The sequence below is a fragment of the Sceloporus undulatus genome, chromosome 4 (assembly GCF_019175285.1).
Source record: "Sceloporus undulatus isolate JIND9_A2432 ecotype Alabama chromosome 4, SceUnd_v1.1, whole genome shotgun sequence".
Classification (NCBI taxonomy): domain Eukaryota; kingdom Metazoa; phylum Chordata; class Lepidosauria; order Squamata; family Phrynosomatidae; genus Sceloporus; species Sceloporus undulatus.
Window position 1 is genome coordinate 215,475,018 of NC_056525.1, and position 21,233 is coordinate 215,496,250.

The window sequence follows — 21,233 nt, forward strand, 5'->3', positions numbered from 1 at the left end:
CAATATCCAAGATCAGACAGGCCTTTACGGTATTTGGGCCCTTTTACAACTTAGTTTACAGCCAACAAATGCAAACAGTCAGGCATCACAGTAAGCCATGCCTTATTATTTTAAGTATAAGACCAGTGTCACAGTCTTCTCTTCTCCTCCTCCAGTGAAGCTAGAAAAAGTTCAGAATCTTTGGTTCTTGTCATTGATTACTGCAGCTGACCAAATCATCTAAATTTGATAATTCATCTTAATTATGGCTTGTTTGGAACAAGTCGACTTTAAGTTATGGATTATAAAAAATAGCCTGTTTCAAAGCTAATTCAATCTTTAACATAAAAGAGATATTTAAATAAAAGTTCAGATATAATACACAAAGTTGTTTATATAAGTTAAAGAAAGCTTCCAACCTTCTCACTGCCACGTCAGAGGAAGAAGGGGTGGGGTGCCTCTGAAATGGGGGTGAGGCTAGGCTGGCTCTTATCATAATACAGTGTAATCATACCCTTTGAACACCCAGTGTGTTCAACACACAGTACCACGGCTAAGAATTCAGCATGCATTAATTTTAATTTTGGTTGTCTTCACCTCACATCAGTTAGCCTATTTTCATGTTGCATCTATAGTATACATGCGTGTTGCACTCTTTGTGACAGTTTAGTCCTGGGGTAATTTCCTGAGCTGCCCAGCTGTAAAACATAACAGCAGCAAACAGCTTCCAAGAAATGCTTCCATATGATCAGAGTATAGTAAAGCTTCTGCAATTCCCCACCCCCCATATAGATCTTGGTGTCAGGTTTCACACTCCATGACTATGTGTTGGACATGCTTCTGGCATCTAAAAAAAATGCATTTCTGGATTGGGTAGCAGATCTCCACCACCCATAGAAAATTAGAAGCAGTAAAATACCTTTACCCAATCCGTAAAAGTGCTGGAGCAGTATGGATTGGATATGGGATCCAAGATCAGATACGTCATGCCTCTGGACTGGGCACTGAAGTGTGCTATAACACTCATTTTTAAAGTTTTCAAAAGTTTCAGCCCCCACTAAGGCTGGGAGGAAAGGCAGTGTGATAATCTTCTGAGAGAGAAAAACACTTCAAACAACACTTCAGCTTCTCACCCATTCACATCCTTACTACTTGTGGTGCCAAATGCTAGCATACATGGCACCAACATGGCAAACTTTCAGAAATTTTTAAATTGCATTCAAATACTCTTGCAAATTATATATTTGTAGTCTCTTTTTTAAAAAAAGAAAAAAGAAAAGTCAGCTCTGTGTAAAACAGCATGTGATAGCACTCAAAGAGAGCCCTTTGACCTTTCTGAAGTAGCAACTTCTAATAGCAGCAGGAACAGAACACCAAGAGAACAAAGCAAAATATATTGATACAGGCAATAGATGGGAGCAGAGATGAGTCTGCTGTTGAGAGCCAGGAATGAAAACATGCTGCTAAAAGGATCCTCTAACTTAATTATTTATATTACTTTTGCAAATGCAATATCTGAATTCTCTTCTATAAAGCAGCAAAGTTTTACCTTTCTTGTCTCTTCCTTTGCTTCTACACCAGAGTGTGACACAGGCATAACCATATACTAACCATGACTTACTGACACAATTCTTTTTAATATTTCAAATGTGTAATGAAGCCACAGCTTAGTTTGGTGAGTTTAACTCCACTTCGTTTATACACAGATAGCCATATGTTTGTCACCTCACAATCTGACTGAGCCTTAGTGGCACAGTGGTTAAATGCCTGTACTGCAGCTACTTACTCAAAACCCTAAGGTTGCGAGTTCAATACTAGCCAGGGCTCAAGGTCGACTCAGGTTTGCATCCTTCCGAGGTCACTAAAATGAGTACCCTGCTTGTGGGGAGCAATTAGTTTACAGTTGTAAACCACTTAGAGACTGCTTAGTTCAGTATGAATCACTATATGAATGAAGCTGCTATTGCTATTGCTGACCAGAGAGGTGAAAATATGAAGTATACTAGATATTTAGCTAGTTGAGCATCCTGTTTCTGATAGTAGACAGCTAGATGCTGGTGAAAAACCTAGGGGAAGACATGAATGTAGCTATCTCTGTTGTTCCCAAGCAACTAATATTTATTATGTACAGATTCACCATGATCAACACCATCAATCAACTCATTCTCAATGAATTTGTTGAATAAACCTTTAAAGTTATAAGATTTTCTGTTTAGCTGTGTAAATTTGTCTTGCAATGAAAGCCTTAGTAGAACTACACTGATTTCAGTGAGACTTATTGGCAGGTAAGTGTGATGAATATTGCAGAAAGAATTCTATGGCCTGGGACAGACGGGCCCTTTGCAGCATGGCCGCGGCACAACTAGAGTTAGGGACCACACGGCAACCACACGGTCCCTAACCCTAGCATGGACTGGTGGTGCTACAATGGCAGTGCCCCGTCTACACGGGCGCCGCCATTGTGACATAACGGATGCATAGCATCCGCATGTCACACAGTACCAGTTACATCATGACTGCCCCAGTGGAGCGCTCACGACATAATGGAACAAGAAATCTGTAATTTCACCAAAAATTCTTTCTGTGGCTGAGATATTTACCTAATCATAGGGGAAAACAGAATGGCCAAATGCGGCATGTTCCTGGCAGCTTGGGGGCGTGGCATACGAATGACACACATCAAAATGCCGGGAACATACAAAGGCAATTTTGTGTTGTTCTGGAGGAGCGGTGTTTAGATGCTGCACACTGCTAGAGCTCCAAAAAACTGCTGCCATGGTAGCAAAGATGCCTTTTTCCCTGCACAAAAAGGCACGGCTTTCTGCCACTTCTTTTTGTGCTGTGAAAACACCAGATTAGGGCATGGTGTGGGACTGTTGTAGTGCCACACCATGCGGCTCTGGAGCAGCCCCAATCCAACATTTTTGGTCCATCTGTTTCAGCCCCCTGTTTGAGTAAAAGAAAGCATTATTATGTTTTGCATCAATATAAGGCCCAAGTGATGCTGGGTTTGTTTTTCTCTTATTGTAACAAACAAGAAATAAATGAAGACCCCCATAAAGAATTTTCTTAAAACAAGTCTTAAGAAAAGTCAAAAGTTTCTCCAGAGATCCTAAAATCCTGGCACCCATTCAGTGATTTATTGGCATCTTGAAAGGTTTTATACAGCGTATTCAGAGTACAGTGGTGCCTCGGGTTACGAAAATAATTCGTTCCGCGGCCGCTTTCGTAACCCGAAAAGCCTTCGTAAGCCGAAAACCCATAGGCGCTAATGGGGAAAAAAGCCGCGGCTCTGCCGCGGCTCCATTTAAAATAGCGCCGGAGTTTTTTCGTAACCCGAAAAAACTTTCGTAACCCGAAACAATAAATCCCTATGGGATTTTTTCGTATCCTGAAAAATTCGTAACCTGGGTATTTCGTATCCCGAGGTACCACTGTAGTCACTTCTTGTAACAAGTAGTTCTGGGAGAAAACTAAACTGCACTGTAAAAACACATATGGGTCTACTCATTGGCACAAACTCTAAATAAAACTGGCAAAGATGCTCATGATTTCAAAAAAATGTAACAGTCATACATGTTACCAAATTATTCTTGATAAACTGGATTTTTGTCATACATCTACAGCTGGCTGTACACAACCACACTCAGGAAAATCAATCTCTTTATGAATGCATAGCTAGATACAGTGTTACAACCATATGTTTCTGTGAAAAAATCATTGGCTACTCTGGATACAGATAATTCTCAAAGAAAGGGGAGCACATGTCTGCAGTTTATCATCTGTAGCACTTACCCAAACTGTAGGTGAGAATATATTCTAAACACTGAATGGAGATAGCATGCTTACAAGAAGTGGAGTGAACGGAGGAAGGGAATATAGATTGGCATCCTGTTAGGGACACACTTATATGTCTGTTTCCTTTATGTATATCCTTTTTTGGGGTCTTGCAACTGTTCATATTCCTTTCCTCCCTTCTTGCTATAATTATATTTACATCCTGCTACATCTTGTTTTCAGGGTCCCCAAACTCTGAATGTAACACAGTGTTAATGTTAGAGGCTATTTGACTCTGTATTTTATATTACAACTGATGAACTTGCTTGCACTCCAGCTCTGTTGTTCTAAGAATATCTCAGTCCCTACATTGCAAGACTATTGATTGCTACAAACAATCAATTTATTCATTGGTCAGTAGAGAAACATTTGTCAGAAGTTCAAAAGACAAGTGTATACTCGTTGTTACAGGTAATTTACAAAGCTGGCACTTACCTCATGATGCCCAAAATTATTTTGATAATATACCCCTTCTCCATATATCTTGCATATTAATAGTCCAGAGCAGGCGTCGGCAACCCCTGGCCCATGGGCCTGATGCGGCCCGCGGAGGCGGCAGGACCAGCCCCAGCCCAGTCCTGCCGCCTCTGCCGCCTCCTCCTCCTCTGCCCCAGGTCGCATCGCGCAGAGGAGGAAGAGAAGGGCTGCGTGACCTGGGGCAGAGGAGACAAGGGGGGAAGCCCCGCACCGCCCTCCCCGCCTCCAGCGCCGCCCACCTCCTTCTCCTCTGCCTCCTCCGCTCTGCCCCCAGGCCGCGCGGGGCCTTGCCTCGGCGACGGCTCTTTCCCTGCCTGGCCCCGCCTCCAGGGACGGAGACCAGGCAGAGAAGGAAGCCTTGCCTCAGCAAGGACTCCTGCCTGGCCCCCGATGCAAGCATCGGAGACCAGGCAGGAGAAAAAAAGCCTTGCCTGGGCAAGGGCTCCTGCCTAGCCCCCCCGATGCAAGCCTTGCCTCTTCTTTCTCCTCCTCTTCTTCTTCCTCCTCTTCTTCCTCCCCTTCTTCCTCTTCCTTCCCTTCTTCTTCCTCTCTACTTCCTCTTCTTACTCTTCCTTTCCCCCCCTTCCTCCTCCTCCTCTTCTTGTGCTCCTCTACCTCCTCTTCTTCCTCTTCTCCTCCTCCTCTTCTTCCTCTTCTTCTTGACAATGATAGTGTGATGATGAAGGTATGACTCAACTTGAGAGACATGCAGGCACTGTTTCTGAAGCCAAGAGAGTGTCACCTTCCAAAGTGTGTTTTGGGTGCTTTTAATGCTAACAATCTCCCTTGCTTTGACAATGATAGTGTGGTGATGATGATGATGATGATGATGATGATGATGATGATGATGATGATGATATGAGTCAGCTTGAGAGGCATGCACACACTCTTTCTGAAGCCAAGAGAGTGTGACTTTCCAAAGTGCCTTTTCTGTGTGTTTTTGGTTCTTTAATGGTGATATTGATATCAGAAAGCCTCTGAAGCAAGGCCAATGTAAATTGCTGTGATTTTTACAAACTCATGCGCAGTGAAGAAAAACCAAAGTCCCTTGACCAAGTACACACTTCTGAGAAGTACACTTGGTGCAAGAACAGTGGAACCACCTTGACATGTTCAATATGCATAGCCATGTTAAACCATGCTAAGTATTAAACCCAAGGGGTTTGGTTATGGAATAAGCCTCTGAAATATGCAAGAGGACATGTTAAGTAAAGCCATGTGAAATGCACAAATGTGCTGTTGTGTGTGTTTTGGAATGCAGGTTGGGGGTGTTTGGCCAGAAAGGGACCGAGGAGGAGAGGACGGGCACACGCCTCCTCCTCCCTGCGGGGCTTCGGTGGAAGCTCCACCCCTGGCATGCAGCTCCGCCCCAGAGGGTGGAAGCTCCACCCCCCAGCTTCGGCCCCCCGACTTGTCTGAGGGACAGCAACCCGGCCTCCGGCTCAAAAAGGTTGCCTACCCCTGGTCCAGAGTGTAACTTTCTTGTATTTATACAGGGGAGAAAATCACATGGGGTATAAATGAAGGTGCTCCTCAGATTTTTAAACCTCACTCCTATTGTACAAAAAATACTACATGACATTCTGACATTATACAAAAGTATTAATTTAAACATTGGTACTCTTGCCCTGAAAAAAACTGTATTTTGCTCTAGTATCAGTAACCTTCCAAATGAGATGAACAAAGTGCAATTGAGGGAACATGAAAGCAACTTCCTAAACTAGAGGGTCATAGAGTGATGTCATTTCAAAGACACTTATAGGACACCAATCCCACCTTCAAGCTTTCACTCTGTGCTTTTGTTGCTGCTGTATGCCTTCAAGTCATTTCCAACTTATGGCAATACTATCATGGGGGTTTCCTGGCAAGATTTGTTCAGAGGAGGTTTGCTATTGCCTTCTCCTGAGGCTGAGCATATGACTTGTCCAAGGTCGCCCAATGGGTTTCATGATTGAGCAAGAAATCAAAAACATTGGCGCTATACAGACCGCCCAAAATGAGCGGTCTGCCCATGCCTTGTTTTGCTGCACAAGGAAGCCATAGTGGACAAACCGCGCGGCTCCCTTGCACAGCAAAAAGAACCTGCAAAAAGCGGGTTTTTCTGTGGCGCCATAAGAACGTCACAGTGCACCAATGGCACACTCGTGACGTCCTTATGGGGGCGTGACATGCGGATGCTAAGCATCTGTCGTGTCAAAATGGTGGTGCCCATGTGTATAGGGCACCGCCATTTTGATGCCCTCATCACATGCTAGGAGTGAGGCCAGTATGGGCAGTGTGCCCTTGGCCAATCCCTAGCACGTGATGGAAGTGCCGCAAAGGCCTGTCTGGATCAGGCCATTGTCTCAGAGCCATAGTCCAATACTGAAACCACTACACAATGCTCCTATGACAACACAAAAGTATCCGTTCTGCCAAATTTGAAACCTATCTATAAATCTCAGAGGTCATCTGTTCATTGGCTACCCCATTTCCTCTTTCTAGCACAAATCAATGGGTAATGGGATGCACTGTTCTGTCCTTTTACCTCAGGCAAGTTACCAACAAACCTGAGAGCCTTCTGAATGATGAATACCAAAGAGTTTTTGTTCTGTGTCTATAATTTGGATCTGACAAAAACTATACATATTCTTTGGCTGAAAACAAACCATTAAAGTTGCAATACTGTGCAAACTTTCTTGACACAGTCACACTGATGAACATAGTTGTACTCATTTCCAAGGAAACATAGGATTTGATCTAACAATGGTAGAATGAACTGACAGACCAGTAGCAATACTATATGCATTTCATGAATGCTGCCTTTTCACCATACCTTTTGTTGCTCATAATTGCCTTCAAGTTGACTTTAACACATGGTGATCCTGTGAATAATACAGCTCCAAAACCCCTATTCTCTATTACTCTGTTTATGTCCTGCAGATTCAGGCCTGTGACCACCCTAATTGTGTTTTTCCATCTAGCATGTGGTCTTACTCTCTGTCTACTGCCTTCTACCTTTCCTAGCATTATTGTCTTTTCTAATGAGCCATGAGTCCTCATGATGTGACCAAAGTATGACATCCTCAGTTTTGTCATCTTGGCTTCCAGGGAGAGTTCAAGGATCCATTTGTTTGTCTTTTTGGCTATTCACAGTATCGTCAGCACTCGTCTCCAGCACCACATCTCAAATGAGTTGATTTTTTTTTCTTCTTGCTTTCTTCGCTGTCCAGCTCTCACATCCATACATGATAACAGGGAATACCATGGCTTGGATGATCCTGAATGTAGTGCTCAGTTGTATATCTTTACACTTTACACATAGCTACTCTTCCAATCCTAGTCTTCTTCTGATTTCGTGATTACAGTTTCCATTCTGATCTATGTTTGATCCAAAGTATGGGAAATTGTTTAATATTTTTCCTCATTATTTAGGTTGATGCAAATCATGTGTTTATTCTTTTTGTTTTCTTTATGTTCAACAGTAAGGCTGCCTTTGCACTTTCTTCTTTAATTCTCCCTAGTAGTTGTTCCAAGTCTGTGGTGTTTTTCACTAGTAGTATGGGGTCATTTGCATATCTTAGATTGTTGGTGTTCCTTCCTCCTATCTTCACTCCTCCTTCCGAGTATAAACCTACTCTTCTATACTCAGAAGTTGAACAAATAGGGTGATAGAACCCAGCCTTGCCTGGTCCCCTTGTCAACTGGGAACTATTCTGTTTCTCTATATTCTGTTCTAACAGTTGCCTCTTGTCCTAGGTACATATTGTTCATCCTTACATGGTTTCATTTTGAACAAGAACATCAAAAAGCAAGCTCATGGGCCCTGACCAGTTAAAGTCTGGCTATATATCTAAGAAAAACATAATGCTAGAAAACAATTTGCAGAGCAAGCATTTAGGACACTCTGCCCTTGCATTTCCCATAGAGAAAGGTATATCTAGTTAAACTGCATGGACTATTGTACCATAGTAATAAAGAAAAGTAACCAATATTTTTTACCTCAACTGTGACTTTCCTTTAAAAAAAATATTTGCAATTTTGCTTCACTCGCAACTGGACTGAATCAATGCTTTATAATGCTCTTGTGTGCCATAATCCATTCAAAAACCTTGAGAAGAAAATCTCAGTTTTCATGGATGAGACTCTCAATTTGCATTAAAAATTAACAGTTTGTGTAAATGGACACAGGGTGAAAAAAATTCTGCCTTAAAGGTACACTGTGTATTAACATATCCATCACATCACCCATTGCTAGAACTAATCACAGTCTGGAAACAAACAAAGAAATCCTTGATTATAAAACAGAAAAACCCACACCACGAATAGTGAAACAGTCCCTCTAAATGTGTAATTATTATTACTGGCATTAATACTAATTTGAATTCTTCATAGACTGAGGTTGTGAGACCTGAAATACCCATAGATTAAAATACACTTACAATGAATGGCCATCAAGCAGCAGCATGATGTGAATGGTTGCTGGGCAACCAAATAGCTTGAAATAAAAATCTTTTAAATAGCACACAATTTCCATTTAAAAGATAATGCTTTAAGTGCAATTATTATTTTAAACAATTCATTTCAATTTAAATAAACTGTGTTTTGCAGAAAATGCCTAAATTACTATGTACAAGATGTCCATACAATTAATGACTGATAGAAACCACAGAATCCTCATCCGTGTCCTTACCATTACTATATTAAATAGAGGCCAAAAATAGCTAAGGAACCCTGTTCAGACTTTTAGACAGTGGCAGAATAAAAGAGTGGGGCTAGGTCATGGTGGCCATCTTTGCACTGAGTTTCTACCCATGTATTTTGCCTTTGGAAACAGATTACATACAGTCACAACATATATGTACACAAACATTCCCTGCATGGTTGAGGTCCTGCAGCATGAGTACAGACCTTGTGTGTGCAAGAATGAAGTCACTATGGGAGCCATTCTAATTCTCATTCTTCACATTTTCATTGTAAATGAAAGTGCATCCAAGTGTACTGAGGTTAAGCAAAGAATGATAAGATCTGTGAACTTTGTCAGTCTAAATAAAGATCCAAGAAAAGAAAGCACAGGTCCTGATTTTAAATTTGGAGAGACATTTTGAAAGGGCAGTGTGCACATGAAATCTGGATACAGAAACCACATTTGACTTACAACATCCCCAAGTTAAAGACAAAAACAAAGCATCTTTGAAACTTGAGACAATCCCATAACATTTATCAGTTTATATATCAGTGTTTTCTAACTTTATAAACTCAGCTGTATTCTGGGATGTGCATAAGAATAGAACTGCCCAAAGCAAGCAGCAACCTTTCAAATAGTTTCAGATAAAACTAAGAAGGGGAGGCATAAATCATTTCATGCCCAAACTTAAGGTTGGATAAATAATGGTATACTCAATTAGAAATGTTACTGTGTATCATGTCTTGGGAAGTGAAAGTATAGGAAAAAGAGGGGAAAAGTGTATTCCTGGAGATACTGGAAACTAAACATTTAAAAAATGCAATAGAATATCATCACCTTTAGAATGAATGAAATGCTTTTAAAATGAAGTTTTACTCATCCAAAATGAAAGGAATGACATTGTGTGAAGATTAGTACCTAACACAGTCCATGAAATAAGAGAACAACAATTCCTGCTCATACTACAATCATACACCAGACTCAAATCCATGATATATTTCTGCACTATCATGTTCATGAGAGGAGCATCCAAGCATACTTTCATTTCTTATGATGGTAATACCCTGTGAAGAGTTCATTATTTCCAATGCTGAGTTAAATTTCACATCTACATATACTGCTAACCTATTCCTAAGGACTATGAAACTCTTTCTTCCAAAGGAAGAGGGTTTGGGCAAAAGTGGGGTTCAGGGGCTGCATGTGGCCCACAGATTGCTCCTTCTCTTCTCCTGATCTAGCCGTATAAAAAGGCAAAAATCATGATCTCAGTCAAGCAAAGAGATATTAAATTATTAATAAAACATGCTATCCAGTTTATTTATTAGAATTAAATTATATTTACCAAGCCATCAATAAAAAGTATCCAAACTGGATCAAAAAAATGCAAACAAAATATATGTTTACTTCACAAAGCAAAGCCTTTTGTTGATGAGAAATGATAGTATTAAAGTCAACAGAACCTTTATGAGTAAAGAAACATTGGTGCATTACAGAGCGCCCAAAAATGGCACTCTGCCAGTGCCGCTGGTTGCTGCGTCCAGGAACCGCAGCGGACAAACCGCACGATTCCTGGATGCAACAAAAAGAAGCGGCAAAAAGTGGCTTCTTTTTGCGCCCGGAAGTGGAGCTGCAAGTCGCTAGTCACACACTCGCGGCATCACTTCTGTCGTGCGACGTGCGGACGCTAGGCGTCCGTGACGTTAAGATGGCGGCGCCCGTGTAGAACGGGTGCCGCCATTTTGTACGCACCAAGCACATACTAGGATTAGGGGTGTCCGGAAAGGACGCCCCTTTCTAACCCTAGTATGTGCTTTGTGAGTACTTTTGGCCCATGCAGAACGGGCCATTGATAAATAATATTATTTTTACATTTTGTGATTCATCTGTTGGGGCAGGGTTGCCAGATCTCAAGACTTAGCTCAGTTTTCATGGGTTATCTGCAGGCATAAACTGAAGGTGCAAATTCCACAGTTTAAAAGGGCTCATCCCTGGGCAAGAAGGGAAGGCTGTGTGTGGATAGAGTTACAAGCTTGGTAGATGAAGGGAACATTGTGGATATAGCTTGATATTCTTGAAAACAAGCTAGTAAAACATGGGCTACACAATGTGACTGTTAGGTGGGCTTGTAAGCAGTTGACTGGCAGAATCCAAAGAGTGTTCACCAATGGCTCCTCATCATTCTGTAAAAAACAAACTAGTGGGGTGCCACAGGGTTCTGTCCTGGGCCCAGTGCTATTCAACATCTTTATCAATGATTTGGCAGATGGAATAGGGGGCATGCTGATCAAATTTACATAGAACACCATATTAGGAGGGGCAGCTTATAGCCCTGATGACAGGATCAGAATTCAAAACAACCTTTAAAAATTGGAAATCTGGGCCAATACTACTAAAAGCTGAACATGAGTCAAGAATGTGACATGGTAGCTAAAACAGCCAATGTGATTCCAATGTAATATGAGTATAGTGTCTAGACTGAGGATGTAATAGTACCACTATTCTGCCATGGCCGGACCTCACTTGGAATATTATGTCCAGTTATAGACAACACAATTCAAGAGGGATATTGACCAGATGGAACACATCCAGAGGGTGGTGAACAAAATGGTAAAAGCTCTGGAAATCATGCCATATGAGCAGGGGCTTGTTTCACCTATACACCTACAAGAGATTCCACCTAAACATTAGGAAGAACTTTCTGACATTTAGCTCAGTTCGACGATGGAATATGCTGCCTCAGAATGTGGTGGAGCCTCCTCCTCTGGAGGTTTTTATCGAAGGTGGATCGCCAACTATGGGAAATGTTTTGTGTATTCTTGCATGGCAGTGGGTTGGACTTGATGGCCCTTGCAGTGTTTTCCAACTCTATGATTCTAACTGCTAACTTTAACTAGAAAAGTACAAAACAGTGAGGCACTTCCTCCCTCAAATAAAACTAGCATGAAGAACTTAATACACTTCAGCACTTGTAACATCCCCCTGAGAACTCTGAGGAGGCAGTTGCATCATTGATGGAGAATGATTTGGCTTACAGCCCTTTGGCCAGGGTTAATAATTCCTTCCCAAATTAAGCAGTTCGCTTTCTTTCACCTTCATCTTCACCACTTACTTTATCCTTCCAATGAAATAGTTTTTTGTTTATTTGTGGTACATTCAATTAATGTTTTACAGTGCACCCTTCTTTCCGAACCCCCCCCCCTTAAAAGGAATAGCACATATGCCCAAGCCCCATTATATTCACGGGGGTGCACATCATCGTTTCTTCCGGCGCATGGCGCCACTTCTTCCAATACTGCTTTCAGTTGAAAGCAGCGTATAATGTGGGCATACTCTACTTTGCTCTAGAACTCTTTATTTTCTTTAGTGGCAACAGACTGATGCAGCTGGTCCTCTGGAATTTCAAAGTACCACATGAAATTGTATCTCATGCTACTCCACCTACATTCAGACCCTCTGGCACAAAAATTCAAACAGAACATACAGAGATGACTCAATTCTCACCCACAGTGTTAACCACTAAATCAACAAAATCAAGATTGAGGATATTAAAGACAAACAATTCAACACTATGGCCAAGATTCAATACATTTTAGCATATCGTATCCATATACCAGCAGTTACATTGAATCCTAAAGTTTGCAACAGGTGCCAAGGCCTTGACCCACTGCACAATGACCACATAGCTTCCTAGGCACTACATCAAAAGTGAGAGAGATAGATGTGTACTACTTTGTAGAATGACTGGTTGTACTGGAGAACACTTACACAATCTCTGAGAAAGCACAATAGGTTGTACAACTTTTTTAATTCTATGGTAATGCCCCAGTTGAATTCTAAGCTATATCCTACCAAGTCTTCCTCTTTGTTAATTCAAAACATGGCTTTCCTTTAGGGCATGCAGACCACTATTAGGCACAAAAAACAGATGCTCTGTTCATTACCAAGTCAACAGATTTGTGCTTGCAATCAAATGAACATGAAGAATTAATGCTCTTAAATAAATGGATCAGCATTTGTGGGCATGTGAGTTTGCATGAAGATTAATTGTTTTTGTTATAATACTAGAGTGTGGCCAAGGCAAAGACTGTCAAGAATTCCCACCATGTTCCATCCCTCAGTGGTGTTTAGAGATTCTACTGAGCAGATTACATACTGACTATTCTACCTCAGTCATACACGGACAACAGTGCAGAAATGTGACAATGTACACTATAGTTACAGTCACAGCCGTATCAATGATAAGTCCTACTTCAGTAAGACTCAATTATTACCTGATGCCACTAAATAGTGACATTCTGAGTGATCTCACTTGGCAAGATTTGCATTGATTACTACAAATGAGTATGTTGAAACTAAGAAAGCAAAGCAAATGAGAGCTCCTGGCATTATATAACACCATATTACCTAAATACTCAAATACAGTGTTGGCTTACAATATTAAAATTGTGGAATTGTAGCCAACTGTGTCATACTGACAGCAAACTGAGCTCACAGCATGCTCCTCCACCTAATCTTTAGGGACCCCCTCCCCCTGCTTGCTTACAATACAGCTCACCCCAATCATGAGGGTCAAGATCTTCTCTATTGCATTTGCAGGACGCTGGGAAGCTATCAAATGGAGGAAGATATGAGAAAATCTACTTGCACTGAGTCCTTCTGCAGTGCAATATTAAGAGTGAATCAAAGAAGCAGAAGCAAGGCATAGTATGTTGACATCATATAAAAGGAACACAAGATCTGAATCCTTTTATTAGAATAATGTAACTTATTCTTAGACTAAAAAGCACATTTACAAAATGCGTACAAAACATTGCCATTTACTATTTTTGTATTTAAAGACTACAATTTTTTTTCAAAAAACTATATAAATAATTCAAACCCATCTCAGAGGGTGAATATACTGAAATTAAAACCTATTACCAAAACTACCAGCCATGTGTGTCCAGCAGACATAAATCCAGCTCAATGAACTTTGGTGTATAGCATTCACACACACCTACCTACTTCATTTCTGGCTTTATTTAAATTGCTTCTGGAACAGAATTTGCTGTGCTCAAGTAAGGATAGCTTTTTACTGATTTATTGTCTTGTATAAGTGCTTTATGGGTCTGATGCTGACACAGAGAAATCCATGGCACAATGTCACCATAATGCTGCCAAGTCCTTAGCCTCACGTTCCCTCTGCATTGTGGCTACAGCTGCTCCATTTTACAACAAATGGCACTTGAAAAGCTCTCAGCCTTACTCAAAGATAAATGGAAATTAATTTTCCTTCAGCCTGGATGCCCAGACTGTGCTGACTTCAAGGAGGAAGAAGATAATATACAGCACACCACTGTTTGCTGCAACTGAACAACAAGATATCCAAAATAAGTAACTAAATTTAAGACAACACCTAGGAGTTTAAAATATCTTTCTAGGCCCAGATTACTTTACATCAGATTCTATAGCAGACCACATAAGAAAGAGCCTTCCCCAAATCAATGCTCTCCATAAATGTTGGGCTACAACTCCCACCAACACCAAGCAATGTTGTGTGCTCTGGATTGTGGTAGTTGTTGCACAATTCCCCTGGAGGTGACCAAGCTGGGGAAGGTTCCTAAGAGAAGAAAGCTGTGGACATAGGTTTTTGTGGGGTTTTTGGCCTATGTGGCCATGTTCTATAAGACTTTACTCCTGATGTTTCGCCAGCATCTGTGGCTGGCATAAAATGCTGGTGAAACGTTGGGAATAAACTCTTATAGAACATGGCCACATAGCCCAAAAACCCCACAAAAAACTATGGATGCCGGCCATGAAAGCCTTTGACTTCACAAAGCTCTGGACCTTTAATTTCATTTTATTATTATTATTATTATCATCATCATCATCATCATCATCATCATCATCATCATTATTATTATTATTGCATGTGTACTTGATGTTCTGATATCAGAATGACCTGTTGTTGTTGTCGTCATCATGGAGGGAGCAATCCCACCATGCTGATGGCAATGGTTATTATTATTATTGTACAGCACACACTGTGGAAGGAGAAAACACTGAGTGTCCTTTTCTGACTTCCCTCCCTTGATAAGCTTTTTCTCCACATGCCATTGCTCAGTTAAGTCAACTTTTAGTTTTCCTTGTTCCCCTCTTGTTGCTGTTCCTGGCCTGTTCCTAGATTCCCAGCAGACTACAACTATCCTTTCACTCCTCATCTCCTAGCACCATCTGCTGCTGGCCTGTTTCCTGCAAAGCAGACTGCTGGCACAGCAAGTTACAGTGACAGGAGGCAAATGCTTCCCTCCTGAGCCAGAATGACTTCCCTGCTCTCTCCACAGTAGTATTGCCTAGGCAAGACACTGCTGGGTGGCTTTTCCTCCTTAGCACTTTTCAATACTTCCCATGAGAACAATGGGAGTGCACAGAAATAAGAGCGGAAGCTCGCAAGAGACAGAATGAGCCTGGCTGACTTGGCACTTGTAATTTACTCCACCAGCATACTATCTCAACCTCCTTTGGCTTCAAAAGCTAAGAAGGGGCAGGCTCAGTTAACACTTTGATGGAAGACCACCAGGGATCTGTAGGTAAGGCTAGATAAGAATCCTGCCTAAAACTCTGGAGAATTATGGACATTGCTAACAATACTGGGCTGGATGAAACAGTAGATTGACTGAGTAAAATAGGGCCCCAAAGACTACAATCAGAATTAAGCCTAAACATGCCAAGTACCAGTACAAAGGCTTAGGCTGTGTTTTTCTCAAAGGGAGTTTATAGCCTAGACAGAGGAAGGATTGGAGAGGGAAGGGAGAAAGGAGGGCCCTGAGTGTGAATAAGTCAAGGCGATATATGTCAAAGGAACCAGGATGGTTCAAAAATATAATTTTAGTAACAGAATTAAGTGACCACGTTTAGGAAGTGAAGTCTCATATATAACATCTCATATATAATTAAATACCCTCTGCAGAGATAGGAAAGGAATAATGGAGTAGTAGGTTTGTTTATCAGAACTGGAGAGGGTGAGTTGTGGAAGATGGTCTTGCAAGTCAAAGAAGTGAGAAACTGGTGTGAAAGAAACTACCAGATGTGAATAAATAAAAAAGAGATGCTTTGGATACTGGGGCCAGAGAAGGATGGGCTTGCAAGCATAGAGGTGAAACAAGATGCAGATGGTGGAAGCATGGGAGCTAGATGGTTGGTCTCTTTGAATATTTGTACCAGGTAGAAGTACCAGATCCCAGCTGATCTTGGAAACTAAGCAGGACCAGCTCTGGTTAGTACTTGGGTGAGAGACTACAAATGAAAAACCAGTGCTATAAGCAGAGGAAGGAACTGGCAAAACCACTTCTGAGTACTCAAAACCCTATAAAATTCATGGAGTTACCAAAAGTCAACCAGCGATGGAAGGCATGGATTTTATAGGTGAGCAAGACGAAAGGGTGGCTTCGTGGAAAGAAAACAGCATCAGGGAATAACTAAAGAGGCTAAAATGATCTAGCAAAGTGCAGCTACACACATGTGACAGCGAGGTGCATCCAGGTAAACACAGAGAATTCCACCATGGTGGTTACTAGAAGCACAAGGTGAACATGAACATACAGCAGGATGAAAGAGGTAACAAGAGAGAGAACCTGGAGTCAGTTCAATCCGATATTAAGAGGGGACATTCTAGTCCTACACTGACCTGAGAAGTCAGTTTAGCTCCACAGGGCTTACTTCTGAGTTAGAACCATAGAGCTGGAAGAGACCCCAAGGGCCATCCAGTCCAACCCCATTCTGCCATGCAGGAACTCTCAGTCAAAGCATCCCTGACAGATGGCCATCCAGCCTCTGCTTAAAGACCTCCAAGGAAGGAGCCTCCACTACACTCCGAGGGAGTTTGTTCCACTGATGAACAGCCCTTACTGTCAGGAAGTTCCTCCTAATGTTGAGGAGGAATCTCTTTTCCTGCAGCTTACATTCATTGCTCCTAGTCTCTGGAGCATCAGAAAACAAGCTTGCTCCCTTCTCAATATAACACCCCTTCAAGTATTTAAACAGGGCTATCATGTCACCCCTCAGCCTTCTCTTCTCCAGCCATGGACATGGCTGTGCTGTCAAATCCCGACCCCGGGGAAAGTCCAGCAGAGCCACATCCCAAACCCTTGGGCTGGCTTTTGGGAGGGAAAGGGCGGGGGCAGAGGGAGAGATGCCCCAAAGGGCAGTGGGTCACCCTCCTCGCATTTCGAAGAGCTGCACGAAGTTCCTCCTCCCCTCTCCCTAACTTTTTTTTTGCTTCCCCTTCGGAGCTGCCGGGGGGGGGGGCATCCGGTAACGGTAACGAAGCTGGCAGGCACAATAACGAATTACTGTCAAAGTGGTCTCAAACCGAGTTACTCCTACAGTGTGGATGGGAAGAAAACAGAAAGACCCACTCTGCCCGACAGAAAAGCAGCTTACCTCCACATTGAAGTACTGCTCCGCTCCGCACTGTCCAGCCGTGGCCCATACAATCCAAAGCAAGGCTTGCCCGAAAAAGAGCCCCGAAAAAGGCGCGCAATCCCCGGGGCTTGCAGTGCGGAAGGCGAGGCAGAGCATAGCGGACGCCGGGGGGGAGGGTGTGTGTGTGTGTCTGGTGTGTGTGTGTGTGCTTCGAGGGAAGAGGGGCAGCGAAAAAGGGCTCTCTCTGGTGTCTTTCCCCCCGTCCCTGCTCTCTCGGCCGCTGTCTTTTTGTTCCTGTTCCTCCTCCTCCTCGGCCTCCCTCCCTCCCTCCCTCTGGAAGAGCCAGGCGCCCAAAGGAGAGAAAGCGAGGCTCTGGGTGTGGAGCTAGAGAGACACAGAGAGAGCGAGCGATTTCTCTCCGGTTGGCGAAGGCAGAGCAGCTCCTCCAGCAGCTTCGCCTAGAGCTGGGGAAGGAGAGGGAGGCAGAGGGCAGGCAGCGACCCTTGGCTCCCGAAGGCGGGCGGCGGCGGCGGCGGCAACAACAAGCCCCACATTGAAGAGGCTCAGCTCTTCCTTCTCCTCAGCATCCTTCGTCCCGGGGAGGGAGGGAGGGAGGGAGGGAAGAGCCAGTCCCGAGGCTCCTTTGCCCAGGCGCCACTCCTGAGAGTGGTCCTCCTCCTCCTCCTCTTCTTCCTCCTCCTGCTTTCCCTCCTTCTCTAGCAACTCCTTCTCCTCCTTCTGTTTCTCTTCCTCCTGCTGCCTTCCCTCCTTCTCTTCCTCCTCCTCCTTTTTCTCTTCTTCCTCCTCCTGCTGCTGCTCCTCCTGCCCGCCAAGGCCTGGGCTGCCCGGCCTCTGGCTCTCCTCCTCCTCCTCCTCCTCCTCGCTTCAGCCTCGCCTGTTATGATGCTGCCTCTCCTCCTCTTTCCCCCTCCGCTCCTGAGCCTTCCTCCCTCATCTGCATAACTCCGCCCCCTCCCCCTCCCCTCCTCTTGTCTTGGCCCAGGAGGAGGCGCCTTCAGGAAGGAGGGGAAGGGGCTCCTCCTCGGGCGCCCAGCCCAGCCTCGCCCGCCGGGTGCAAGGGGCCCGGTCAGCCAAGAGGGGAGGGCCGAGGGGCTCCTGGAAAGACCCACCGCCCCAAAGGAAAGCAAGAGCCTAGTTTCCGAGGGAGGGCTTGGCGAGAAAGAGTGGCCACACCGGAGCGAGGAGAAGCCTTGCCAATCTCTCCATCGCCGCCGGGGAGGAAAGACACTGCAGGCACTTGCACGCTTTTCCATGCCCTACCACTTAAATCTGGTGGTGGCCCTGTGCCTCCGGGGCCTTTCCGACCCATGGCGACCCTGTCAAGGTGGGCTTCAGAGGGGGTTTGCCATGGCCTTCCTCTGAGGCTGAGAGAGTGTGACTTGCCCAAGGTAGCCTCATCCAAGGGTGCTGTCCTATGGGAGCTCGAGTGGCTTGGTCTCCAGAGTCCTCCTCCACACTCAAACCACTACCTACAGTGGCACTTCCTACCTTATGTGAGAGAGATCAGTGCCAAATACAGAAGTCTTGACCGTGCTGGCTGGCTTATGGGAGATGTGGTCCAAAAAAGTAACTTTCCCAGCTTCTGGGACTGAGGGGAAGTTAAGAGGCTGATGGAAAGGTCATCAAGGGTCATCCATTACATGGAAGGAGACAGCCATTTGTATCGCCTGCAAAGGAGCAGGGCCTCAGGGAGCATAATGGAATTTCACAGGACTTACCTCTGAGTAAACACGAGTAAGACAGCTGCTAGCAAGGAAAGTACCTTGAGTTAAGAGGTTTAAACTGAGACTTAGAAAGGATGTGATGAGTATGCAAAGGGATCTTGTAGCACCTTTGAGATTAACTGAAAGAGAGTAGTTGTTAGCATGAGCTTTCCTGGACTTGAGCCTACTTCCTCAGGTGCATGGAGGGTGATGTGAGGATTCGAGTTCCCTGTGTGGTGTAGTGGTTTCAGCATTGGACTATGACTCTGAAGACCAATGGTCAATTCCCAGCTCAGCCAGGTAAACCCTCTGGGTGACCTTGGGCAAGTCACACTCTCTCAGCCTCAGAGGATGGCAATGGCATGAAGAAACTCACTAAGAAAACCTTAGGGTTGCACTCAGTTGGAAACAACATCTGGGGTTCTAAAAGAAGCAATGGGTTAAATTAACATCTAGAAGGAAGGAAGAAAAACTCTACAGAAAGGGAGAAAACTGATTTAGAAATATACTGAAAATAATTCTTTTCAGAATTTTGCAAAGAAAAAAATGAGATTTTATATATACAAGTTTATTCGCTACTGTAAATTGATCATCTCACCACATCTACAGACTCTTAGTTATGCCTCTCTGCCCAGCGGCTCCACATTATGTGATACATGTGTAAGGGCCCTTTTCACATGTTGCCATATGTATGTTGGCAAAGGGGGCATGGCTTATTGACAGTGCTCCAGTCATTCACAGTTGTCCTATGGGAATTCTGCCCTCATAAATCCCCATAGGCATTGGAGCGTGGTTCAAATGTCAGACTGGAACTTGGAGGATTCAAATTTGAATCTTCACTGAGCCATGAAATCCCTGGGTGACCTTGTGTCAGTTACTGTCTCCCACCTTGCCCTGTTTCTAAAGCACTGTTTTAAGGATAAAGTAAAGGTTAAGAGCATCATATATGCCATCTTGGTTTCACCAAAGGTATGGTGACATATCAGTGTAACAAATGCAGAATTTTTGAAGGTACATTTCAGAGCCACCTGACAATTAGGGCTACAGCTACATTGTTAATCCCAGCTAGAACAAGTCTAAGGAATCAGTGGGAATATGGTAACCCAACATTGATGTACATTCCATAGAGTCAATCAGTTTACTCCAATTTGAATTACACAATGGATTGTTAAGACAAAATCGACCTACTTCTTTCCTAGTATGAAGCAGCATGTCAAAACAAAGGCTTCTGATAGAATACACTCCCTCAGAAAGTAGTAGAGTCTTCTTTTTTTGAGGTTTTTAAAAAGGCTGGATGACCATCTGTCAGATTCTGTATTCCTGCATGACAGAGGGTTGGACTTGATGACCCTTGAGGTGTCTTCCAACTCTATGATTCTATATGAACATAGAGTAGTGGTTTTATTAGCTGGGAAACTAGGATCTGAATATCTGCTTGGCCATGGAAGCCCACTGGGTCATCTTGGACTAGTGGCATTCTCCAGCAGTAGCAAAAGGCAATGACTAACCTCTTCCTCAGAAGAAATCTTGCTAAGAAAACTCTACGATAGGATTGCTATAAGTCACAGTTGACTTAAAGTTCTATAATAACAAAAATAGAACTTCGAAGCATTCCTTTTTCTGACCAGATCTCCCATAATTATCCAGCCAGCATGAGCACTTGAGAAAGATGTAGCCCAAAGGGTACAGTTTTCTAAGCTCCATTCTGAAAAAGCCTTCTCCTTGACATGCTAATTTGGAATGGATAGTTACATTTGTTTGTTTGTTTATAGAAGGAAGTGCCTTGGGCAAATCTGACAGTTGAATTACTTCCCACATTTTGATTAAGAGAAAAAATCTCAAGTTCCTTCTGTCAGAATTATGAAGAAATGAAATTGGGTATTTTCAAAAGTTCTTATCCAAAAAGAAACCCAATGAAATTTTCTTCCAGCCCTGCTAGACATGTGCCATCTATCACATCCCTTCTATAGAGTTGCAGTTCTGTTTTGAAATATTTGTTGATCTTGTTGTCTGCCTTCAAATCATTTGCGACTTACGGATGAACCTATCATGGGGGTTTCTTGGCATGTTCCTTCAGAAGGGGTTTGCCATTGCCATCCTCTGAGCCTGAGACTTGCCCAAGGTATTCTGTGGGAGCTTAGATTCAA

At 43.3% G+C, this 21,233-nt stretch overlaps 1 protein-coding gene across 2 annotated transcripts in view; it reads right to left on the bottom strand.

The window, feature by feature from the left end:
• Positions 1–18,212, bottom strand: part of MMP16 (matrix metallopeptidase 16) — a 234,325-nt gene extending 216,113 nt beyond the window's left edge. For both annotated transcript variants that reach the window (XM_042465288.1, XM_042465287.1), the window contains exon 1: positions 17,381–18,212. In XM_042465288.1, coding sequence (XP_042321222.1) covers positions 17,381–17,518 — 138 coding nt within the window. In that variant the 5' untranslated portion in view covers positions 17,519–18,212. The remainder of the gene's footprint in view (positions 1–17,380) is intronic.
• Between the last annotated feature and the right edge of the window lie 3,021 nt (positions 18,213–21,233).